Source organism: Saccopteryx bilineata, chromosome 11 (assembly GCF_036850765.1).
Source record: "Saccopteryx bilineata isolate mSacBil1 chromosome 11, mSacBil1_pri_phased_curated, whole genome shotgun sequence".
Lineage (NCBI taxonomy): Eukaryota > Metazoa > Chordata > Mammalia > Chiroptera > Emballonuridae > Saccopteryx > Saccopteryx bilineata.
The window spans coordinates 21,298,330-21,323,201 of record NC_089500.1 but is presented as its reverse complement, the minus strand read 5'-3'; the positions used below and the strand labels follow the sequence as shown (position 1 = coordinate 21,323,201).

General features: G+C 49.8%; 1 protein-coding gene across 5 annotated transcripts in view; it reads left to right on the top strand.

The window, feature by feature from the left end:
• CTIF (cap binding complex dependent translation initiation factor) overlaps positions 1–24,872 on the top strand; it is a 272,016-nt gene that overhangs the window by 70,339 nt on the left and 176,805 nt on the right. For 3 of the 5 annotated variants that reach the window (XM_066246445.1, XM_066246443.1, XM_066246444.1), the window contains exons 3-4: positions 5,118–5,165; positions 13,102–13,170. In XM_066246445.1, the coding sequence (XP_066102542.1) occupies positions 5,118–5,165; positions 13,102–13,170 (117 nt within the window). The remainder of the gene's footprint in view (positions 1–5,117; positions 5,166–13,101; positions 13,171–24,872) is intronic. The other 2 variants (XM_066246447.1, XM_066246446.1) reach the window with 1 other exon arrangement.

The window sequence follows — 24,872 nt, the reverse complement described above, 5'->3', positions numbered from 1 at the left end:
AGACTGTGGGCCTAGATTTGGAAGTCTCAAGTTCTGCTAAATGGAGTGTGAGTCATTGAGGGCAGCACAAGTACCTGTCACAAGTACCTTTGGCTAACAACGTAAATCCTCAACAGGTGTCTATTCAAGGGCTGGCTCCAGATGTGCATCTCACTGCCTGTGACCTTGGGCAAACCCTTCAACTTCTTTCTATAAGGCTTGGTTTTCCTACCTGGCCAGTGGGGATGGCCCTGCTGCCTCAGGAATGTTGGAAGGTCAAGAGTGATGCGGAGCTCAAAGCTACAGAGAAGCAGGGTGTTGCCTGCGCAGGGAGATAGGGCAGGGTCTCTCCCATTAGGGCTCAGGTCCCAAGTGTCCACCTCGTGTAACTGTTGTCCCACATTAAGCTGGCAACCCCTCTGACAAGGAGAGGAGAGCCACCAGGGTGCCTAGCTTTGGAGAAAAACTGGGCACTGCCGGCTTGGTGGGCAGAAGATTCAGATCCTCCAGCTTTTCAGAAAGCCAGAACGAGCCTGTGGCTTTCCTGGGACTGCAGGCCAGGAATCAGCCTGGGAGAGAAGGAAGCCATGGTGGTCCCATCCCACGCCTCATCGCCATTGTGAAATAAGGAAGAGGGACTCAGCCCTGAGAGAGAAGGGGAAATATATGTGCTGCTTCCCTTAGTGTCCTTGAAGTTCTAGAATCACAGTGAGTGTGAGCCTGTAATTTGTCCAGTGTCTGCTCTACACATGTGTTTTAAGCACCTGCCCTCTGGCTGGCACTGTCCTTGGACTGGGTTTCCAAGAATGAGCAAGACAGACAAATGCTCTGCCCACATGGAATTTCTATTTAATGGTGGATAGACAGTTGCTATGGAGAAAAATAAGGCAAGAAAATGGAACGGGGAGTGATGAGGGTCAGGAAGGGTTTGCAATTCTAAAGAGGATGTCAGAGAAGAGATCACAGAGTAGGTGGAGGGGCTGCCGTGTCAGCATCTGGGGGGGGAGCGTTCCAGGAAGAAGAATAGCAGGTGCGAGGGCCCAGGCTGGAAATGTGTTCCAGGTGCAGCAGGGAGGCCGGCGTGGCTGGAGCGGGGAGGCTGGCGTGGCTGGAGCGGGGATGGCCGGCGTGGCTGGAGCAGGGAGGCCGGCATGGCTGGAGCGGGGATGGCCGGCGTGGCTGGAGCAGGGGGGCCGGCGTGGCTGGAGCAGAACCACAGGAGATGAAACAGGGAGGAAGGCTGTACCAGGGCTGAGCCCTGGGGTCTGCCAACATCCAGAGAGCAGGGCTGTGAGGGGAAGCCAGCAAGAGACCAGGAGGGGGAGGCAGAGAGGCAGGAGGGAAAGCAGGCGAGAGTCAAGTATCCGCAGCCCCAGGAAGACTGTGCTTTCAAGGAAGCGGGGGAAGGGGCGGGCACAGTGTCTGTGTTGACTGCTGCTGCAGGTCACAGAGGGGGAGGACCGGGAATAACCTGATAGAGCCCTCAGGGCTACTGATGACCCTGACTAGAGAGGTCAAGGTTGAGTGGTGGAGGCGAAGGTCAAGGAGACAGATTGGAGATGAAGAAGATAATACCGTCCTCTCTGTATCACAGGGTTTTATTGTAAAGGGGAGAGAGGTGGTGTTTGGGGAGGTGAGGTAAAAACCAGGGCATTAACATCATGTTGTACACTGATGGGAGTGACCCCGGGCAGAGGGAGGTTGCTGCTGCAGTGGCCTTGAGTAGGAGAGAGCGCTTGACCTTGGCTGGGCCCCCAGCAGCTCACCCACAGTCCTAGGAGGGAGCTGCCAGGCTGGCAGCCACGCCTCCAGAGTGACACCTGTTTGTGCAACGTCCCGTGGGTGTCTCCAGCTGCTCTCAGCGCCACGGTGCGGGTGCAGGGTGATGGAGGTGAATCTAGCTGGGATTGAGGCTCCTTTGGGTGAGGACAATGGCGGGGTTAAGGGAGAGGTAGATGAGGGAGTGATGAGTGATGTTCCCTGATACTGGGCCAGGCCAGAAGGGGAGTGAGGACCTGAGGTGGGTGGTGGGTCCATAAGCTGGAAGTCCTAGGGAGTTGGAGAATTGTCAGAGTCCTGGTACAAAAAGAGTGAGCCGGAAAGACGGGTGTGTCCAAGAGAGGGACGTGTGGAACCCAGGCGGAGGGATTGCAGTGCTTGGGGATAAAAGGGCTGGGTATGAGCGTGGGTGTGGGGGGGAGAGGAGAGATCGGGAGGAGAGCGCTCCGGGAACTGAGAGGCAGGGCGCAGGAGCTGTCTCCTAGGTGTCGAAATCACCAAGAAGTGGAGAGTGGTGCTGGGGAGCGGGTCAGCAATCTGGGAGAAAAGTCTCCAAGGAGTGTGGGGAGTGGGATCTTGTCTGATGATGTGTTCGTTTGTTTGCATAACCTCGTACAGTTAACCGTGACCTCGAGTGGAAGCCGGAGGGCCGTCAGACTAGTTTGGAAAGTTTCTGAGGGAAATGTGTCTCCCACCCTTCAGTGGGATCTTGTCTGATGATGTGTTCCTTTGTTTGCATAACCTCGTACAGTTGACCGTGACCTCGAGTGGAAGCCGGAGGGCCGCCAGACTAGTTTGGAAAGTTTCTGAGGGAAATGTGTCTCTGGGCTGTCTGGGGCAGGAAGGGCAGAAACCAATTCTTGCTGCCTCCTAGAGCTGAGTTCCCTAGGAGCAGGCCCCACAGATGCCATGAAGCTTCACCCCAAAGAAATGTTTTGTGAATGTCTACATCTAGAGCAGCCATTGGGGAGATCACTTTGGAAGGAGGGACCTGCCCAGCGCCTTTGACCTCCTGTGGTGACTGCTAAGCTCTCAGCATGGAGAGCAGAAAGCCAGGTGCCCCCAGTTTCGGTCCTGCACTGCTGGCTCCTGCTCCTGGGATAGGTTGGGCCTGACCATGCTCCAATATCCACATCTGGAAGGGCTTTTAAACCAGTGGTAGTCAACCTGGTCCCTACTGCCCACTAGTGGGCGTTCCAGCTTTCATGGTGGGTGGTAGCGGAGCAACCAAAGTATAAATAAAAAGATATATTTAACTATAGTAAGTTGTTTTATAAAGATTTATTCTGCCAAACTTAGCAAAAATCCGACATAAAGTATTTTGTAAGTAATTATTATTATATGCTTTAACTTTCTGTAACTCCGCTTTATAAATTTTATAAAGTAAAGTTTCTTCCCTACTTTATAAATCACCATTACTGTAGAACCGGTGGGCAGTTAGAAAATTTTACTACTAACAGAGATACAAAAGTGGGCAGTAGGTATAAAAGGGTTGACTACCCCTATTTTAAACAGATGTTTGTTGTGAGGCAGAGTGTGGAAAACATAGCCACTGATAACATCTAGATGCATTCCTTAAACTTTTTGCATTGTCTGAAGTACCCTGGAAGAATGCAAACAAACAAGGCCCACCTGTGTGCTGACGGCCAAGGAGGGACATTTCAATCCTGATCCCACCGTCCCCCTCCCTGTCCCCCCCCCCCACAGACACAGCTGCTATACAGACGCCAGAGGAGGGCACAGCTGTAGACCGCTCTAAGCAAGGCCAGGGTTAGAAGTGTCTACATAACACAGTTCTATTGACACAGCCTTATGGGAAATCCTTCTTCTAAAGCACTTTTGATTGTTTTTATTTAATCTAATTACCATTTTAAATAGAAGTCAAAAACAAAGAACAAAAATAACCTCAGAGAATGTCCCCGTCTGCCTGTCTGCGGTGGTGTTTTAATGTTTCTGGAAGGGGAAAATTGTTAAGAATCTTGGAAACCTTGAGAAAGTTTGAGGGAGTGGAGAGGAATGTTGTTCTTCAGTTAGTGAGATCATTTTTTTAGGATCTGAGAGACAGTGGTTATAACACTCAGGAGGAAAATACCTTATGATGCTTGTACAGTTGTGGTCTCCTGCCCCTCCCCCAGCACCAACTGGAAAGATGGATGGTTGGATGGATGGATGGATGGATGGGAAGGAAGGGAGAGAGAGAAGTAGGGAGAGATGGGAGAATGAAAGGAAAGAAAGGAGGGGAAGGGAAAGGGAAGGATGGGAAGGAAGAAAGTGAACTACCATTTCTTTAGATGAGTAACCAAGAGAATGTATGCTGTAAGTTTCCCAACACTTTCAGAGTCCTATATTGTAAATCACACACACACTCCCAACTATACATTTCGAGAGTGTCTGCCCTCCAATGGATTCCAAATCCCCAAAGGCATATCCTGAAAGTTGTCCTCATTCTGTGCTTGGGAGTAGAGGACATTGTAGCCCCATTCTGCAGAGGAAAAGACTGAGGCACAGAAACGGGAACCGGCCAGACCACACTGCAGATGGTGGCTGAGCTGGGTCCTGTGCTTACCCCTTCCCCTCCTACTTTTGGTTCTCTGCTGCTTACAGGGTGTTGGGTGGTTAATATATTTCACCCGTGTGGAATGAATATTAGGACTCTCAATCTCATTGACCATTAAACTTTTATGGAAGATATCTGGATGTTATAAGTGGAGAAAGTTTGACATTTCTGATGGTAGTGGATGGTCTTGTGGGTCATTACCAGGCTTCAAATCAGTGTTCACAGTTCTGGCTACACATTGGAATTGCTAGGAAGCTTAGACAAGCCCCCACCTCAGACAGAGTGCAGTGGAATGGGGAGGGGCCGAGGCATTGCATTCGTATCAGCCCCCATGTGACTCTGATGTCCACAAGGTTGACAACCACAGCCACAGGTAGGACATGTCTGTCTCCACTCTTTTGTAACGATAAACTATAGGGACACTGTAAAGAGCAGATCTATGCATTTGATGAAGGGATACTTTCCAATAAATTCTTGATAATAGGTCAAATGAAGAGCCAGTGCAGGGTAAAGATAACTTCTGATGGTCCTTTTTGAGGCTGTCGGGCACTTAGAAGTCCTGAGTTTTGTTGCAAATGCAAAGTGACCTTTCAGAGAGAGGTGTGACCCTGCAGACGGGGAGGCTGGGGCCCAAACGTTCAGATTGGTGGGTGTCTTCTTACAATGTTTCTTCTTCTCTTTTTCTTCCCTTTTTTTTTTCATTCTGCCTTCCCTGCTCACTGTTCTCTCGTCCCCCTTGCACCCCATCCTTTCATTTCTGCCTACCTTTGAACCTTTTTTCCTGGGCCATCTTTGCTCGAAGGAGGAAGCGCTCAATGGTGGACCACCCATGAAAGGCTTACCAGGAGAAGTGAGTTTAAGGGGAACTGTGGGGGGTTGAGCATGTGGGACTCATTTATTTTTCCCCTTGTTTAAAAAAATAATTCATTTTTCCTTATACAAGTACTATAGGCACACATTCTCATGGTACACAAGAATTCAAATCTTATCAACACTTAGCAACTACCTCATTCCACTGCCTTACCCGACCTCAGTGAGTTGGCTTTCTCACTTTCCTTTACTGCTTTCACCAGCATATATAGAGTATGACTTATACAAATATATTACTTCAAAATCATGAGTTATAGCCAGTGACTGTGTTCTTCAGTAACAGCCTTTTTACCTAGCTGTGTGCCCTGGGTGTCTCCGGGCTCATGCGTCTGCTGGGATCTGTTAAGTGGCTGCGCAGTAGCCCATAGCGTGGCTGGCCCATAGTTCAACCATTCGCTACCTAGGCATTCAGGTCACTTCCACATTTTCCCCTGGAAATACAAGGTATTCAATACTTTCATGAAGACTGTTGCCTCTGTCTCCTCCTGTACATACAAAGAGTTTCTTTAGGTAGATGCTGAGAATGAGAATCCATTTTAATGGCTATTGCCAAATTGCTCTCCAAAAAGACTGTTCCTTTACTCACACTACCACCAATGTATTGGGACAAATCATCTCTTGTCATTTTAATTTGCATTTTGTTGATTCCTAGTGAGGTTGAGCCTTTTGTAATCTGATTACCAGTTATTTTTTTAATAGGTTAACATTGTGTTTTACTTTTAAAGCAACATTTGGAAAAACTGAGACAATCAGAAAAAGAAAGAGAAAGAAATTCACCATAATTTTATGACAGAAACTAATGTAATATCTTTGTGTGTAAGTTTTTCTTTAACAGCTTTTTACAAAGGTGAGATTCTGGCAAATGCATACTTTTTAGCTTGCTTGTTTATTTAACATGAATTCCTAGACATTGTTTGGTGGTTTTTGGCATAAAGCCCAATTATTTAAATTTGCCCTTTTTCTGTCAGGTACTTTTGGCTAAATAGTGAAATATAATTAGAGCTAACATTTCTTTATTCAGGCCCATTTCAGGCCCTGGGACAAAGTGATGAACAGAATGGACCATAAAACCCAGTCCTCCTAGCCCTTACTTTCTGGTGGGGAAGTACAGATGGCAGACAAAGATAGACCTGGGATGTTAGAAGGTAATACAGTGTGTCCGTAAAGTCATGGTGCACTTTGGACCGGTCACAGGAAAGCAACAAAAGACGATAGAAATGTGAAATCTGCACCAAAGAAAAGGAAAACCCTCCCAGTTTCTGTAGGATGATGTGGCAGCATGTGTGCATGCGTAGATGATGACGTAACACTGTGTATACAGCGGAGCAGCCCATGACCATGCCAGTCAAGATGTGGACGGTACAGAGGAAAGTTCAGTGTGTTCTGTGACTCGCTAAATTCAAATCCATGACCAAAGTGCACCATGAATATCAGCACGTTTATAATGAAGTGCCACCACATAGGAATAACATTAGTCGGTGGGATAAGCAGTTGAAGGAAACCAGCAGTTTGGTGGAGAAACCCCATTCTGGTAGGCCATCAGTCAGTGACGAGTCTGTAGAGCAGGGGTCCCCAAACTTTTTACACGGGGGGCCAGTTCACTGTCCCTCAGACCGTTGGAGGGCCGGACTATAAAAAAAACTATGAACAAATCCCTATGCACACTGCACATATCTTATTTTAAAGTAAAAAAAGAAAACGGGAACAAATACAATATTTAAAATAAAGAACAAGTAAATTTAAATCAACAAACTGACCAGTATTTCAATGGGAACTAGAGGCTTGCTTCTGGCTAATGAGATGGTCAATGTGCTCCTCTCACTGACCACCAATGAAAGAGGTGCCCCTTCCGGAAGTGCGGCGGGGCCGGATAAATGGCCTCAGGGGGCCGCATGCGGCCCGCGGGGCTATAGTTTGGGGACCCTTGCTGTAGAGGCTATACGGGATAGCTACCTAAGGAGCCCTAAAGAATCTGTGCGTGAGCCCACATTGAACTGCACTGAATAGGTATGAAACTGGGAGAGTTTTCCTTTTATTTGGTGCAGATTTCACATTTCTATCGTCTTTTGTTGCTTTCCTGTGACTGGTCAAAAGTGCACCATGACTTTACGGACACGTTGTATATACCCGAGTGAGGCAGTGAGGCTGTGAGTGTGAGGCTATCCCAGAAGGCTTAGCTTGAAAACAACTTTTTTTTTTTAATATATATATTTATTTTGTGTGTGTGTATTTTTCCAAAGTTTAAAGCAGGGAGGCAGTCAGAGAGACTCCCGCATGTGCCTGACCAGGATCCACCCGGCATGCCCACCAGGGGGCGATGCTCTGCCCATCTGGATGTTGCTCTGTTGAGGCCAGAGGCATTCTAGTGCCTGAGGCAGAGGCCATGGAACCATCCTCAGCACCTGGGCCAACTTTGCTCCAATGGAGCCTTGGCTGCGGGAAGGGAAGAGAGAGAGAGAGAGGAAGGAGAGGGGGAAGGGTGGAGAAGCAGATGGGCGCTTCTCCTGTGTGCCCTGACCAGGAATTGAACCCAGGACTTCCACATGCCGGGCCGACGCTCTACCACTGAGCCAACCGGCCAGGGCTAGAAAAGAACTTTTGAGCAAAGATTTGGAGAAGACAAGAGAGTGAGGCCACTTGGGAGTGAATGAGTATTCCGGGCAGAGGAAATATCAAGGGCACAGGTCATGTCCCAGTTTTAGAAACAGCTTTGGGGCCAGTGTTCCAGGGGCAATGTGAGCACAGGGGAGTGTCATAGAAGAGCCAGGTTTGCAGGGCCTCACTGGCCCTGGTGAGGACTGTGGCCTTTTGTCTAATGAGATAGGAAGACACTGGAGGATTCTGAGCAGAGGAGGGATATGGTGTGACAGGTTAAAGACCAGGAAGCCATTTAGTTGGTCCAGGTGAGAAGTGATGGTAGCTTGGAGCAGCGTGGTCACGATTGAGTTGCTAAGAGGCAGTCAGATTCTCCTTTTATTTTGAAGGTACAGATGACATGATTTTCTAATGAGTGACCCTGGGGATTTTAGCATGAGTGCAGAGAAGTATAGGCTTTCCCAAAATGAGATGTGGGAGTCCCTGGGAAAGCGGCTGTGGAGAGCAAAAGGCAGGAGTTTGGTGTTTGGATATGAAAGGTGTAAGGTAGTATTAGATATCGTATTGGAGGTGTTGATCAAGCAGTTAGATGTGCAAAGGGCGTACAAAGGAGGGTCATGAGAGGAGATTTACATTTGCAAATAGTAGCATATGGGTGGTGTTTTTGTTTTGTTTTGTTTCATTTTTTACAGAGACAGAGAGAGAGTCAGAGAGAGGGATTGATAGGGACAGACAGACAGGAATGAAGAGAGATGAGAAGCATCAATCATCAGTTTTTTGTTGCAACACCTTAGTTGTTCATTGATTGCTTTCTCATATGTGCCTTGACCGTGGGGTTAGAGCAGACCGAGTAACCCCTTGCTCAAGCCAGCAACCTTGGGCTGGTGAGCTTTGCTCAAACCAAATGAGCCAGTGCTCAAGCTGGTGACCTCGGGGTCTTGAACCTGGGTCCTTCGCATCCCAGTCCGACGTTCTATCCACTGCGCCATGCTTGATCAGGTATGTGTGGCGTTTTAAGCCCAACGAGTGAGGGAGCTTAGAGAAGAGAGTCAAAGACTGAACCCTAAAAATTTGGGGGAATGAGGAGGAACTAACAAAAGAGACTGCAGTATTTTCATGTTAACTGTTGGAATCCATGGGAGTCTGAAAAGACCAGAGTAACAGGCTTTTATTGAAAGGAAGAAAAGAACCCTGCTGGGCACTTCTCCAGGGAGAAGGGCCCTGGTTACAGACTAGGGGCGAATTTTATAGCGTTTGGGAGATCCTGAGGGGGTACTGAGTCAAAAGTTCTGGTATGTTCCCTTTTAGGGTTTTAGGATTTCAGCTTTCTGGAATGCTCCTTCTTGGGCAGTTGATCAGCTTTCTGGAACTTTTCTGCCTCATGGGGCAATTATCCAGTAAGTAAGGGTGAGGTCAGGCAGCCAGGTGGGACAACGAAAGGGCAGTTGGAAGTTCTGGTAAATTCATATATCTATCATTAACCATTTACTCTTCGTAACAATTATGTGAAAAAATGCTATTGTTGTTGCCAGCTTACAAGGGAGGAGACTGAGGCACAGAGAGGGTGAATAAGATGCCCAAGGTCACACAGCAAGTATGTGGCTTTAATCAGGTGGTCTTACTCCAATTGCCATACTCTTAACCTGTCTGCTGTTGGTAGGTTCATTATTGTTACCGATGAGGAAACTGTTTGTATAAAAAATAATAAAATAATTAATAAATAAGAATTCAAGAATAAACTCTGTGTTTTAGATACTTAGAACTATAAACCTATTTGCCCCACTCTGTATATGTGTTACTTTTTATTTTGAAATTATTTTAACCTTATAGCAAAGGTGCAAAAAATAATGCAGTGTGTTCCTATGACCCTGTTTGTCACCTAGCTTCCCCTAACATGAACATCTTACATAACCACAGTACAATGACCAGAACTAAGAAATTAACATTGGCACAATGGGACTTTATTCAGGATTTTACCAGTTGTTCCGCTAATGTTCTTTTTCTGTTCCGGGATCCAATTTGCATGTAATTGTCATATCTCCTCAGTCTCCTCCAATCTGTGAAACTCTCTTGGTCTTTTCTTGTCTTCTGTGACCTTGACACTTTTGAAATGTTCTGGTCACTTATCTTGTAGACAGTTCCTCAATTTGAATTGCCTAATGGCCTGTCTTGATTAGATTAAGACTATGTATTTTTGGCAAGAGCACCTCGGAAGTAATGTGCCCTTTTCAGTGCATTTTACTGGGAGTCTTGACATTGATGTATTTTATTACAGGCAGTCCCTGAGTTACGAACGAGATAGGTTCTGTAAGTTTGAAAATGTTTAAGGATCTATATGCACAGAGGGGTAAAAATAAATACTATGTTAAAACAAACATCTAAGTTGCATTTAACAGGTGAATATACCTGTTCCAACTTATACACAAATTCAACTTAAGAACAAACCCACAGAACCTCTTGTTCATAACCCAGGGACTGCCTGTACAGGCAACGCTGTCTTTAATAACTTGGTCGAGATGGTGTCTGGTGGATTTCTTATTTTTTCCCTCCCCCCTCCTATGATTAGTAAATATCTTGGAGAGATGTTGAAAACATTCAGACAAAGGGAATTTAATCCAGGGAGGTGGTTACAGATGATAACGCAGCTTAAGAAGCTAAATGACCCAGAGATGAGCAACTGCAAGGAGCCATTGCCACCCATAGACCTGAGGCAGGGAGCCATTACCACCCATAGACCTGAGACAGGGAGCCATTGCCACCCATAGACCTGAGGCAGGGAGCCATTACCACCCATAGACCTGAGGCAGGGAGCCATTACCACCCATAGACCTGAGGCAGGGAGCCATTACCACCCATAGACCTGAGGCAGGGAGCCATTACCACCCATAGACCTGAGACAGGGAGCCATTGCCACCCATAGACCTGAGGCAGGGAGCCATTACCACCCATAGACCTGAGGCAGGGAGCCATTGCCACCCATAGACCTGAGGCAGGGAGCCATTGCCACCCATAGACCTGAGACAGGGAGCCATTGCCACCCATAGACCTGAGGCAGGGAGCCATTGCCACCCATAGACCTGAGGCAGGGAGCCATTGCCACCCATAGACCTGAGGCAGGGAGCCATTGCCACCCATAGACCTGAGACAGGGAGCCATTGCCACCCATAGACCTGAGGCAGGGAGCCATTGCCACCCATAGACCTGAGGCAGGGAGCCATTGCCACCCATAGACCTGAGGCAGGGAGCCATTGCCACCCATAGACCTGAGGCAGGGAGCCATTGCCACCCATAGACCTGAGACAGGGAGCCATTGCCACCCATAGACCTGAGACAGGGAGCCATTGCCACCCATAGACCTGAGGCAGGGAGCCATTGCCACCCATAGACCTGAGGCAGGGAGCCATTGCCACCCATAGACCTGAGACAGGGAGCCAGTGCCACCCATAGACCTGAGGCAGGGAGCCATTGCCACCCATAGACCTGAGGCAGGGAGCCATTGCCACCCATAGACCTGAGGCAGGGAGCCATTGCCACCCATAGACCTGAGGCAGGGAGCCATTGCCACCCATAGACCTGAGGCAGGGAGCCATTGCCACCCATAGACCTGAGGCAGGGAGCCATTGCCACCCATAGACCTGAGGCACAAGGCAGGGGACGGTGTTACCAGAGCCAGGGGTCAGGGTCATGCACAGAGGCTCTGGTGAGGGCTGGAACCATGAAGGAGACCTAGTCCCTGCTGATAATGCCACTGGAGGCGGGGTGGGGTGGAACGCCCTGATTCCCTTATCCTATCTCCTATTGGCCGAACCCAGTGACACGGAAGCCTAGGACTCACAGTTGGCAGGGACCAGCTTCTGCCATGCGGAGCAGGGATGGGCAAGAAGTGGAGGTGAGGGCCAGCACGCCCCTGGGACCGGTATTCCACCTTTGTTGTTTTCCTCTGTGCCGTCCAGAGTGGTAGCCACCAGCCCCATGGGACTCGGCCAAATTAACATGTGCTCTAAATGGATTTCAAAAACTTAGTATGGAAAGAAGGATGTAAAGTATCTCATTAATAATTTTTATGTTAATTGTGTATTTTAAATATAAATAAATAAAATATATTATTAAATTCAATCTGACCTCTTTTAAATGTGGCAACTAGATCATTTAAAATGACATCTATGGCTCCTACCTGTGGCTCCCATTCTGTTAGTTGGACAGCACTGGTCTTGACAACACTTGTGCCGACCTGTGACATCAGCACTATAATTAAATATCTTCCCTATACAAAGGTCATGCCCTTGACCCACAGTCAGGAGGGTGTGTTTAGCCAAGGTTTTACAAAACCAGGCCTTGATCCATACACACTCACTCCCAGTTTTGACCAAGTGTGTCAGACAGAGAGAGATGGGCTTTTCTGCTTTCGCTGTGTCACACATAGATCAAGGTCAATGCTCAGCAACCTAGGCTTATGAGGCTAGCTAACATTTAGCACAATTATAAAAACACCACCATATAGGTAGGTAGCACCATACACAGGAAGGGCACTACTGTTACTACAACTTCCTATCTCCCCTGTGATTCACGAAAGTCCTCATCTCAACCTTGCACAGTCAGTCACCAGCCTAGCTGTCCCCATTTCACAGATGACGAGATGAAGCCTTGGAGATCAGCATTTCAGCAGCTCTGAAACTGCTGGGCGTCACTTGGGAGCTTGTCCCATGCTGACAGGTCCTGCGCTCGGTCTGAGTCAGTGGGTGGAGAGTCGTGCAGGTGGTTATCAGGCCACACCTTGGGGCACATCAGGCTTCTAAGCTCTCCAGGGGTGAGTGGCGTGTCTCGGTGCTGGGGGCCAGTCTGGGGCTCTTTCCCAAAGCCAGGCTGCCATGTCAGTCCACACAGGCCCATTGTCTTTTGGAGCAGGGCGTACAGGAAGACCCATACACATGCCTCACCGACAGCTCTGGCCTTGACATCGTAGAGGGCTAGCGCTAGCTGAAGCCTGGTCAGGGGTCAAACATGGTGCCTGTTCAAAACTCACAGTGACCTTGTGTCGCGTCAGGTTGGCTTTGGAGTGGAACTGGGTCTTTATCACTTCAGTGGGCATAGGTGAAGTGAATGAGTTGCCTTCCCCAGCTGTGCACCAGAGGGTGACCTCCACATGGAATTTGAAGATGCCAGCTGTACCCTGCGGTCCGGGGAAGAATTTGCTATTGAAACAGTGAAGCAGGATTCTGTTTGCTTCTGCTGCGAGACAAGGCCATGTCTGGGGGTCCAGGGCTGAGTGAGGGTGAGCCTGTGTGCCCTGCCATCACTGACCTCTCCTTTGTCCCCTACAGTGGACAGCAGACTGCAGAGAGCAGCTGGACAGCTGTTCCTTCCCCCGAGGGCGAGCCCCACCGCAGCAGGTAGGGAAGCAGCTCTGTGTTCTGCTGGGGGCTGTGTGTGTCTTGTATGTCTGGGTTTCTGCACTGGCCCATGGTGCTCATCCTTGGTGACCCTCCTGTGGTTAACCAGCTCTGCTTCCTGATCCCTCCCCCTGCCTGTGGGAGACAGTGGGATTAAAGGCCACAGAAACATGGCTCTCCTGAGAAGTGGGGATGTGGAGGGAGCAGCACATGGAAGAGGGGAGAGTACGGTCTGCCTTCTGGAAAGTTTTCCCTGACTACCCAGCCCATGATGAAGCACCCCTTCCCAAGAACACATAGATTCATAAGAATCTTTTTAGTAGTAGCTTTATTTATAATAACAAACATCTGCAAACAGCCAATGTCCATTGAGAGAAGAATGAATAAATGGTGTGTGATAGTCTCAGTGGAATATCATTTGGCAGTAAAATGAATGAACTGGAGGATCACACATCAAGGTTGATGGTGGACCCCCAGACACCGGGACTCCTAGGGTTCTGGTGCTAATGGAGCATCTCACAGATTCTGGTCTAAGTTTGCAGAGGATCTGGAAGGGCAGACTGTGGGGGTGAGGTGTCAGGGACCTGTCCATTTCTCTCGGCCAGCCGGCTGTCCTGGGACCAGGGGTTCTCTGTGTGGGTGTGTGGCCAGGAGGGGAGGCAGCAGCGGGTCGTCCAGACCTGTCTCTGGCAGCCCCTAGGCTGAAAAATCCATTTATCCCCCCCGCCCAGCCCAGCCTCACACTGCATCTGCCCAGAGATGAGGGGAGCCTAAATGAGCTCCTGCAGTAACTTGCTCCTGACTTCGGGGAGCTGACTGGGGTCGGAGGGGAGGCTGCTGGCCTGTCTTGGTGTGGCCACTCCCCCCGTGCTGTGTGCAGCTGCCCAGAGCCGAGCACAGCTCAGCAGGCCGGAGTTGAGGGTGTTTGCAAGAGGCATTTTCTATGGATTCCTCAGCCAGGGAGTGCTGCAGAGGCCTGGTGCTAATAAGCTTGGGTAGGTCTGAAGCATGGCCCTGCTTCAGAGGCCCTACTACTTAGTTAGAAGGACAAAATGATGTGTAAAAGGATGCGCCGTGCATTGCAGGCACTGCAGGTTTCCCAAGGGTGGCCCTGACCTCAGGCGCCCCAGAGTGAGGAAGCCCGGGCAGGCCCGAGCAGAGTGAGGGGGACTGAACTGGACTCCTAGGAGGGAGGCCATGGTGGAACCTGGGTGCACCTCAGCATTCTGCACAGAGAGGCAGGAGCTGGACTGAAATGAGGTCTCCTGAGGTCAGAAGAACTTTGGTTCAGTGATGAAAGGCCTGATATTTAGACATCGGGGACATGATTACTTATGGTACAAACAACAGAGTGATGTAAAGCAGGTAGGAGTTTCTTTCTCAAAACAACCTGGGATAGTGGGTGCTCGAGGTTGGCATGGCAGTTCTCCAGTGTCAGGACAAGTTCCTTCCTTCTCATTCTCCGCTACCTCGGGTACTGCCTTTGTCCCTGTGGTCCACGATGGCTCAGGTTCTAGTGGAGCGCCACCCTGGGCCTCTGACAGAGGAATCCAAGCTGGCCAGGACTTCTTAGGTGACTGCGTCACAAGGAAAGCCCCACACTGTCCTGGAGTGTCTCCCGGGCAGAGACAGAACATGGGAGCTGCCCATCGGAGGATGCCTTTGTTGGGCACAGCTCCGACGGATGCTGCTGGCCCATCCATTCTGCAAAGCGCCCAGTGACCTGGTTCACCTGATGAAGGAGCACTGGATCAGCTCTTAGGGACACACACCAGCCCCATGAGCACACCAACTGGCCTGGTCCTGGCACCCTCCCAATCCAGGCAGACCCTCGCCCTAATTCATGGTGTGGCCAAGCTATTCCATGTACATCTTCCAATGCCCTCAGTCAGCTGGTCAACCCAAAGATGGGAGCTGGGGCTGGCTCTGCTTCCCTGATGGCCCTGGCCTAGGGCCTTGCACACAGTAGGTGCACATAAGGATGCCTGAGCTGGCCTAGATCCAGTCCCTGCAGCCAGTGCCTAGTGGCCCTGTGCCTCTGGCCACATCAACTTGGCTGAGCTTCCTGGGGTCATTGGGATGATAGGGCCGCTATACTGCCCCACATTCACCGTGGGGGAGAATTAATTTCCGGGGTAAACTGAAGCTACATTGAGCCTGGGGCAGCTGGCTGCTCTGGTGCTCCCCGACTGCCCTACCTTGGCCACCTGTGCCCAGGAGAGGTGGGTGGCCAGAGCATGCTGAGGTGCTGCATTCTGCCAGAAAGCTCTGTGTCCTGGGCCCCAGACCATGGAGGAGCTTAGTCATGTACTGGGCTTATTTATTTTATTTCCACTAATATAAAAACAAAACAAAGTGAAAAAAGAAAACAAAACAAAAATCCTTGCCTCCCCTGAAGCCTTTTTGAGACCCAAAGTGGGAGCAACCTAGAGCAGGCTGAGTCCTCCCAGAGTGGGAGGAAGGAGCTCAGAGAGTCCAGAACAAAAAATGGGCCCCACATAGTCCCAAGGAGGCCTGGGCAACTGCCAGCAACTGGGACTCAGCTGTATTAAGGGCCCCTGGGCATCCTGGCAACCTCCTTCCAACAGTGCTTGTCCTTGTCATTATTTGGGAGGTTGAAATACAGTTTTCACCTTTTCATTCTATGGGAGGAAATGCATGGAGATGATTTAGAGGAAAGTACCCGAAATGAGAGAGTACAGCCCAGAGCAGTTAGAAAACATTCAAGGTCCTGGCTGGGGTTTAACATTCAGGGGAGAAAGCCGAAGGCAGAGGAAGGTTGTATAGAACAAGCAGCTCTTCTCCAACTGCTTGTGGAAGAGCCAAGGAAGGGAAATTAATGTTCACAACAGCAGCAGGGCCTGTGGTTAGACCTTGAGACGGACTTACTAACTGAAGGGCTTGGCTGACAGTGCTGGCTATTGAGCAAGGTGATGAAACCTTGCTGAGAACCTAATGAGCACACCTCCTTATCGGGCGGATCTGTGCAAAGCCCTGGGAAAGGTGGAGGTGTGTCAGAAATAATGTCTCGAGTCCTGGCCCGTAATCCCACACTCCCAGGAACATGAGGTCATCACCTGTTCCATCATGATGCCCGGTAGCAAAGGGATATATTAGGAGAGTGTGAAAGAGCCTTGTCCCGAGGTCGGGAGGACCAGATGTGGATCAAGGCGTGGCACACCTTCCAGTGCTCTTCTGCAGAATGAGGCATTGGACGACAGACTCCTGAGCCTCTCTGGAATTTCTTCCCTGTTCGCATTCTGGGTCTCCATGAAATAACTAGCTGGATCCAAATAGCTGCTAAAAGCATCAAGAGGTCTGGACTTTCCAGATTCCTCTACTGTTCCCCCCACCGCACTCTGATTCCTATGCCAACCTGCAGGCTAGGTATATCCTAGGTGCCAACATAGACACTAACCCAGGAGATGGCAGGTGGTCGGCAGAGGTAAACCTCAAGCACACTGCTTACCTCTGGCCCACAGGAAAGGGATGAGGGGTTTTCTACCAGCCATCTTGCTGCCCTCCAGTCAGTAGACTGCTGGTTCAGTGCCAATTAAAAAACTCGCTAGTACAAATGATTTCTTAGTAAGAGTGCCTAGAGTTCTTAATCAGCATCAATGGATATTTAAGTATCGTGTATATCAGAGGTAGTCAACCTTTTTATACCTACCGCCCACTTCTGTATCTCTGTTAGTAGTAAAATTTTCTAACCGCCCCCTGGTTCCACAGTAATGGTGGTTTATAAAGTAGGGAAGTAACTTTATAAAATTTATAAAGCAGAGTTACAGCAAGTTAAAGCATATAATAATAATTACTTACCAAGTACTTTATGTTGGATTTTCACTAAGTTTGGCAGAATAAATCTTTATAAAACAACTTACTATAGTTAAATCTATCTTTTTATTTATACTTTGGTTGCTCTGCTACCGCCCACGATGAAAGCTGGAACGCCCACTAGTGGGCAGTAGGGACCGGTTAACTACCACTGGTGTATACGTTCATGTCACTACTCTCTATTTAGTCAGTATGTATTGAGCACCTGCTGTGAGGTTGGCAGATAAATATAAGCTAGAGTCTTATGGCTCCCTAACCGTTTGCAGAGTAGAGGCTAGATAGCATGAAATAAGCTATCGGCTTGTCAAGTCCCCTAAAGAGACATCCTGACCACAGATATTGCAGCCATTTCAAAGAGTGGTCCTGTTGGTCTCTATGGGTAGGGAGATGTCTTGCAGAGCATGAAACATGATCTGTGCCTTCGGGAATGGGGAGGATGTTTGACCAGATGGAAGGGAAGAGACAAGAAGCTGATGAAGAGAGAAGAAATGGTGTTAGCAAAGGCTTGAAGTTGGGATGTTAGCGTGACAGGAGAGAGCACAGCTCAAGTAGATGGTAGCATTGGGTGTCACTAGAGTGTTGGGGGATGAAGATGATGAATGTGAAGGCGTTCGTGTGCCCGCTGAGATGCTGGAACTGTTGGCCAACCCCACCACTGTTGTGCACCTTGTGTATCTTGTATTTTCTCTGGTGTGCCATATATAAAGTTTGTCTCCTTGTATCAGTTAGGATAGCCTAGGTAATGCTGCAATAACAAACACCCCTGAATCTCAGTAACTTTCAACAACCCTTTCAGGACCCAGTTTGATGGGACAGTTGTCGTTTTAACCAGTCATTAGACAGAGGGGAAAAAACACTGGAGGGTCTCGCTTTGGCAATTCCGTGCTCCAGCGTAGATGTAACATGTGTCCCTTCCACTCTGAACATGTTACTTAGAACTGGTCACACAGTTCCACCCAACTAAGCACACAAAGAGGCATAATTTTACTCCGTGCCTGGAATTGGGGGAAACCAGAACTATTATATTTGGTGACTGGCTAGAATGAATGTCACATGCCCCACCTCTAGGAGAAGCTTCCCAGAGGCTGGGCTAACCTCTTCCTCCCCACATCGAATCCAGAGCTAAGCATGTCTCCAGTGAACACTAAAGGCCCCCTGGACTCCCAGGATGACAAGCAGCTCAGAGGCCACCTGGTCCAGCCCCCTACCCTGCACTGCAGAAACCCCCTCAGTGGCTGGACATTTCCAGGAATGGGGAGCTCACTGCTTCAAAAGGCATTTCATTGTGAAGCAGATGCATTGATAAAGCTGTCTGTCCTGATTTAGCCCCAAACCACCTTCTCATAACTCCAGTTGATGGTTCTGCTTCTGCTCCTTTTGCCCCTGGCTGTTCAGTCTCTCCCCCACAGTCCGGTGGCCCCGTCTGCCTGTTAGTCCGAACACAGTATCCTTATTCCCGCAGCCATTCCCCTCTGTCGTGGTTTCGCTCATTCCCTTGTGTATTTATTTGCTCTTTTATTCATCGATCCAATGAGCAGGCCGTTGCTGAAGGCAGGCAGTGCTCAGAAGTCGGGACTTGGCACGGTGGTCCTTAGGTCCCATCCCATCCTGGGTTTTCCTCCTGGGAGCTCTGTAAGTAAGGACTATAACTCCTCTTGGCGGGCCTCCCGGAACTGAACACGGCCCTGCTGGGATGATCTGACAGTGTCACCTCCACTGCTCTCAGCACACAAGCCTCTCTCTTCTGGAAGAAGTCATCCATCCTCATATGCAAGGTGCCGTCAGGCTCTGGCTCAGCTGGAGGAACCCGATACAGAACTCACCAAGCTGTATACAGAGTTAACTGTTACAGGGAGAACAGTCAGCAGCCATTCACTGAGTGCCTGTGGTAAACAAGCCGGCTATGTGGCTTGGTCACTGCCCTCAGAGACCTTCCCATCTGCCTAGGGAAATACAGACTTTTTTTTTTTAAAGACTTTCTTGAGTGGAAAAGTGTGTGAATACCAGAAGGAGGCGGCTGGTGTCTGCAGTGAAGCTTACATAAGGCTGGGGAGGTCAAATACACAGGCATGTTGCCATGGTGATGTGATTGGCCTGGGAACAAGGAGACCTGAGACCTTACCTCTGACTTACTATTCAGCTATAGGTGAGATACATCATCTTGCTGTAGCCTCAGTTTCCCCTCTTAAAAATGAGTAAACTAGACTTAAGGCCCGCCCTCAGAATGTTAAAAAATACAGACCTAGATTTCTACTCCTTCTGGAAAGATGGAGTAGAAGTTCTTTCCTATATTTCTAGTGCTGTTACCACGGAAGCTCTGGACTTTCTATATAAAACCACTGTAAACAGATTCTGAAAGGTGGAGAGAAGGCACAGCACTAGGGACCTTGGCACCTGAGCAGTGACACAGTGGTTACAGCCCCAGGTTTCTTTTTTGCCTTCCGTATCCCAGGTCTACAGCTGGAAAAGTCAGTACCCAGGAAATGCCAGTGCATACAGGATTTTAGAAGGTCCCAATAAAAGCCTGCTCTAGTTGGCAAAGGTCCAGAAAAAGAGCCACCTAGCAACATAGAAAACTTTTAGACAATAACTTCTCTGCTCCAGCCAGACAGCCCAGAAAACACTGTGGCCCCACCCACACCAGGCCAACAAAGACCCAGTGGGAGCCTGAACTTTCACCCTTGCCCAGCTGTGACAAGGTGCCACAATCTCCCCTAGTGGGGTGGTGTCAGAGATGGCCAAGGGGGAAGATGCAACTTTTATCCCTGCTGGCTTGTTTGAAGGCCCTTACCCACCCTGTGGGGGGGGGGGGGCGTCCACTCCACTGAGCGGCAGTGCGGCACCCTTCTCTCCCTGCTGGGATGTGTTAGAAGAGGCCTGACAGAGAACGGCCACCTCATGGCAACGTCATTGGGGACCACGAACTTCACTTCCACCGGCTGTAACAACAGTACCACCCCTGGACTGGCAATATTGAAGCTGTGACCCCCTTTCCCTGCCAGAGTAATATTGCAAAAGCCAATTAAAACAGAAGATTTAAATAAGATTCAGAATCTCATAACATATCACGAAAGTGCCCTGATGGCAATAAAAAGAAATCATTCTGTCAAACCAAGAACTGGGTAGATTTCAAACCTAATGCAAAGAATAGGATCAATAGATGTCAACACTGAGATGAGAAATTAGATGAGTATCTATAAAGAACCCACAACACTCAACATAAAAACTATCCAATTTAAAAATGGACAAAACACACGAAGACACGTTTTTCACCAAAGTGGATGTACAGATGGCAAATAGCACACAGAAAGATGTTCGACACCATTAGCCATTAGGGAATATCACTACACACCTAGCAAAATATCTATAATTAAATATATAATATATATTAATATCAAGTGGTTGTGAGGGTGCAGAGACCTGATCACTCACCCATTCCTGGTGGAGAAGTGAAGCGGTACAGCCATTCTGGAAAACATTTGGGCGGTTTCTTAAAATACTCAACCTGCAAGTACCATATGATCCAGCTATTGCATTCCTGGCTGTTTATCCCTGAGAAATGAAAACTTACGTTCACGCTGAAACCTATACTCAAATGTTTATAGCAGCTTTGGTGATAATAGCCCAGACAGGAAACAACCCACGTGTCCTTCAACCAGTAACTGGTTAAACAAGCTGTGGCACTCAGCAATAAAGAAGAGTGTTGGCCCTGGCCGGTTGGCTCAGCGGTAGAGCGTCGGCCTAGCGTGCGGAGGACCCGGGTTCGATTTCCGGCCAGGGCACACAGGAGAAGCACCCATTTGCTTCTCCTCCCCTCCGCCGCGCTTTCCTCTCTGTCTCTCTCTTCCCCTCCCGCAGCCAAGGCTCCATTGGAGCAAAGATGGCCCGGGCGCTGGGGATGGCTCTGTGGCCTCTGCCTCAGGCGCTAGAGTGGCTCTGGTCGCAACATGGCGACGCCCAGGATGGGCAGAGCATCGCCCCTGGTGGGCGTGCCAGGTGGATCCCGGTCGGGCGCATGCGGGAGTCTGTCTGACTGTCTCTCCCTGTTTCCAGCTTCAGAAAAATGAAAAAAAAAAAAAAAAAGAAGAGTGTTGACTGTTAAAAATAATAAATAAATAAATAATAGATAAATAATAAATAAATAAATAAATAGTCAACTGTTGACACAAGCACCTGGATGAATCTCTAGGGAGATAGGCTGAGTGGAAAGAAGCCAGTTCTCCCAAAGTTACACACTCTGTGATTCCATTTGTGTAACAGTCTTGAAATGGCAAAATTATGGAAGTGTGGACCAAGTTAGCAGTTGCCAAGGACTAGGGAAGGAGGGAGGCCAAGAGAGGCATGGGCTTGGGTATAAAAGAGCAGCAGGAGGGGTCATGATGCTGGTGGAAATGTTCTGTCTCCTGACGAGCGAGCGAGCGAGGTTAGCATCCTGGCAGTGACATTGATGCGGGGAAATATACTTGGCTGGAGGCTTTAGTCATTATTTCTCACCTCTCCCTGGTCTTTTGGGGTCTTAATTGGAAGATAGTGTGGGTAGAGAGGGAAGGGACAGATGGACACACAGGTTTTCCTGCTCCTGAGCTCAGTGCCAGTGCCACCCAGCAGGTTCTCTCTGCTGCTCTCTGTTCTGCCATTCTCCTGCCTCGCAGGCCCTTTTATTGCAGGGGGCTTAAAATACTGGGGGTCCATCATTGTCTTTCCCACCACTGTGTGGGGTGCTGTCCTTGGTGCTGAAAACTCACGCTCTCACGCACACCGGGGCAGAACTGTTTCTCCTTCCTGTCCTTCCCCACCACCTCCCTCTGCACTTGGCTCCTGACTTCCACTTTGCTGAGTCACCCTTAACGTTTAGTTTAGTTTGGGTCTGAGAAGGACTTTCAGATCCATCCCATAGGAAGCATCTGCTTTGGCTTAGGATATGCCCGTGGCCAGTGCACAGTGCCGGGGCAGGGTGTGGGGTGGGGGTTGGGGGAGTCCTTCTGCTGCTCCAACCTGTTCCTCCAAGTTCTGCCCAGTTTCTAAATCCTTGCAGCCTAGAACTGTCAGTGCATACGTGCACAAGCAAAAATCACTCTTAGTTGTGTTAATAAAGAAAAAACAGCAGCATAGAAGAGGGTTATTCCCACACACACACACTACACCTGACTCAGCATGTACTTCTACTCTGCAGGGATTGACTCTACTTGTTTCACTGATCCGTGCATGAAGCCCCCCATCCTAATACAACAGCTCACAGCCCGTATTCCCTCTAACTTCACTAGATCAGATTCACCTTCTCCACCAGCACTGCCTTCCCAAACGTGGGCAGAGACAGACTCGGGTAACCCAGATGTTTGTAGGGGATGGACATGTTACTGCATTGTGGAAGTCTACAGGGGGTCAGAATTTATCTGAATCAGTGTTTATTGCAGTGGAGCATGAACTCTAGGCCTCACTGTATGCGCCCGCACCCTGGGAACCAGCTCTGGGAATCAGTTTCCTCCTCAGCGAAATGGGGATAAGAACATGGGCTTCCTGGGCTGTAACAAGTGTGAAATACTCAGGTGGTGCCCGGCCTCCAGTGAGGGCTGCTCTGTGCCTGCCGTGCTCATCGTCTGGGCGGTCCTCCCCTGGGCTGGGCAGCTGTGCTCCCAGAGGGGCCTCTCAGAGGCGACTCCGTCTCCCTGCCCATGGCAGGCCGTCCCCGTTTCTCCTTCCACGTGATTTACAGTGCTCGTTATCCCTTTGAGATCCTTAGAGAGCAGCACGCTTCCGCCTGGCATGGGGCCCCCTAACTGGCAATAAAAGGGGCTGTTGTGAAGGGTTCAGCAACTTTTAAGTGCTAAAAGTGATCCACTGAAAAGGATGATTGTTTTTGATACAGCTTCTCAAAACCTTGGTATTGCAGTGCCCGGGGTGGGGATGGGGGCAGGGCCTGGGTGACCACAGGACCAGGGAGCAGTGGGGCTGAGAGACAAACTGTGGTCCCCGGGGCCAACCAGGAACTTGCAGACTGGACAATGTTCTTGAAGAAGCCGGGGGGGGGGGGGGTTATGGAGAGCTCTCCGTGCCTGGCCACTGAGTTCTTGCTATATAGTCTGATGGCTGGTGTTGGGTCCCAAGGCTTGGGCTGGGTGGGGGTTGGGGGTGAGTGGGCAGGGAAATAAGAATAAAAAGAGAAGCCAGGATTTCTAGCTTCGACAAGATGGCAGACTGACGGAGGAAGAGCACTGACATAGAGAGCATTAGGTGACTGTTTCCTAAGGAGGGTTTCCATGGAACCCTAGCTCTATAAAGTGCCCCGTGGCATAAAAAGGGAGGGTGGGCTGGATTTCTGGCCAAAAGAGTTAGGGAAATACTGCATTGTATATCGCCACCCATCTGAAGAGTCAGCATCTGTCTAAGACCAATAAAGGCACTGACAGGTTCTGCAAAATGTAATTTATCTCATGATCTCAGTGTGTCTCAAACAGCGGTGTTTCCAAGTGTGCTCCGTGGGCCTCTCTAGCTGCATTCGATTTAAACCAGCGACCCTCCGCTCCCCGGTGACTCCGATGCACATTGGCCTGTGAGGGCCAGCGGGTCGGTGTTGCTAGAATGCGGTTGGGGAGCTCTGCAGTGGGACAGTCAGGAAGGGAAGCAATCACAGAGGACACCTGCCGCACATGCTGTAGGTCCGGGGGCACAAGTGCCGAAGGAACTACAAAACTGAAGGGACGAACGGTCTTCAGCTGGATCGGAACAGAGAGAAAGCCTGTCTGAGGGGAGGGGAGGGGGTGGAGACCACATGTGTTTCCTCTGAGTCCAGGAAGACCACAGTGGCCCCAAAAGGAATAGAACCCCATACCTTCTGGCAGCTGTGTGTGTGGCCTAGAGCCCCTTCACAGACGGGCGGCGGGCGAGCTGCGTGCTAACACAGCATCACCTGTGCCAGGAAGAAGCTGAGGCCTCTGCAGCCGGGAACAGAAGGCTTGAGGAGGCAGGAGGTGCCTAGCAACAAGCCAAGCCCCGGTCACCTTCTCCTCTGTCCTTAGCTTGTCCTCAGCTCTGCGTGGGTCCTAGTGTGCGTCGGGGTGACTGGAGGAAGAGATCAGGCTGCAGGCTGCCTGTGCATGGGTCAGTCTGCAGGGTCCTGCCCTCTGGCTTTTCTGAGTTTTTTCTGGACACTAAGAGGGTTTATGGAGGAATGGTGGGGTGTGTCTGTGCGCGTGCGTGTTGGGCGCTGCAGACTTTAAGGCTGGTGTCCAGAACTCGAGAGAAGGGACTCTCCAGGCACGTCTACAGCTTCAGGGCTTTCACTGGATCTGAAGCAACAGGGCAGGGGGCCTGCGGCCTGCTTGGTGCTGTCAGCCCGGGGCTGGCGGGCACAGAGACGGGCGTGTGAAGCCATCATGTTCCAGCTGTCCTGCGTAGTTACGGCAGTCAGTCACTCTGCGGAGGGAGGCCTGGCCGCTCTGGGCACTGCCTGGGCCACCACCTCACATGGACAGGGGACAACACAGGAAGGTTGTTGGCAAGGTTCTTCCCTCTCTGGGTGGAGGAGGCTCAAAGTTGATCAGTTTTGTTTCCAGCACCAGGCGATTTCTCCAGCCCGTGGAGAAAAGGTTGCATGCAGTGGTTACATACCTGTCCCATCCCACTGTCCCAGGCTCTGAGGGACTGTTCAGGCTCTCGTTTCGTGCTGTGGCTAGTGTGCCAAATAGAGCCACAACAAACAGGTCATCGCCCGTGACCAAGAGCTTCACTGGGGACTTCTCCCGAGACTTGTCCTCTCGCCTGTCAAGTCCCCTTCCTAGGGGTTCCCTTCCTGTCCTAGTCAGCAGGAGGCGGTCCTGCGCACCGTCCTGGGTGTGTCCTTCAGTGAGGGTCCTATTCTTGCCCAGGGC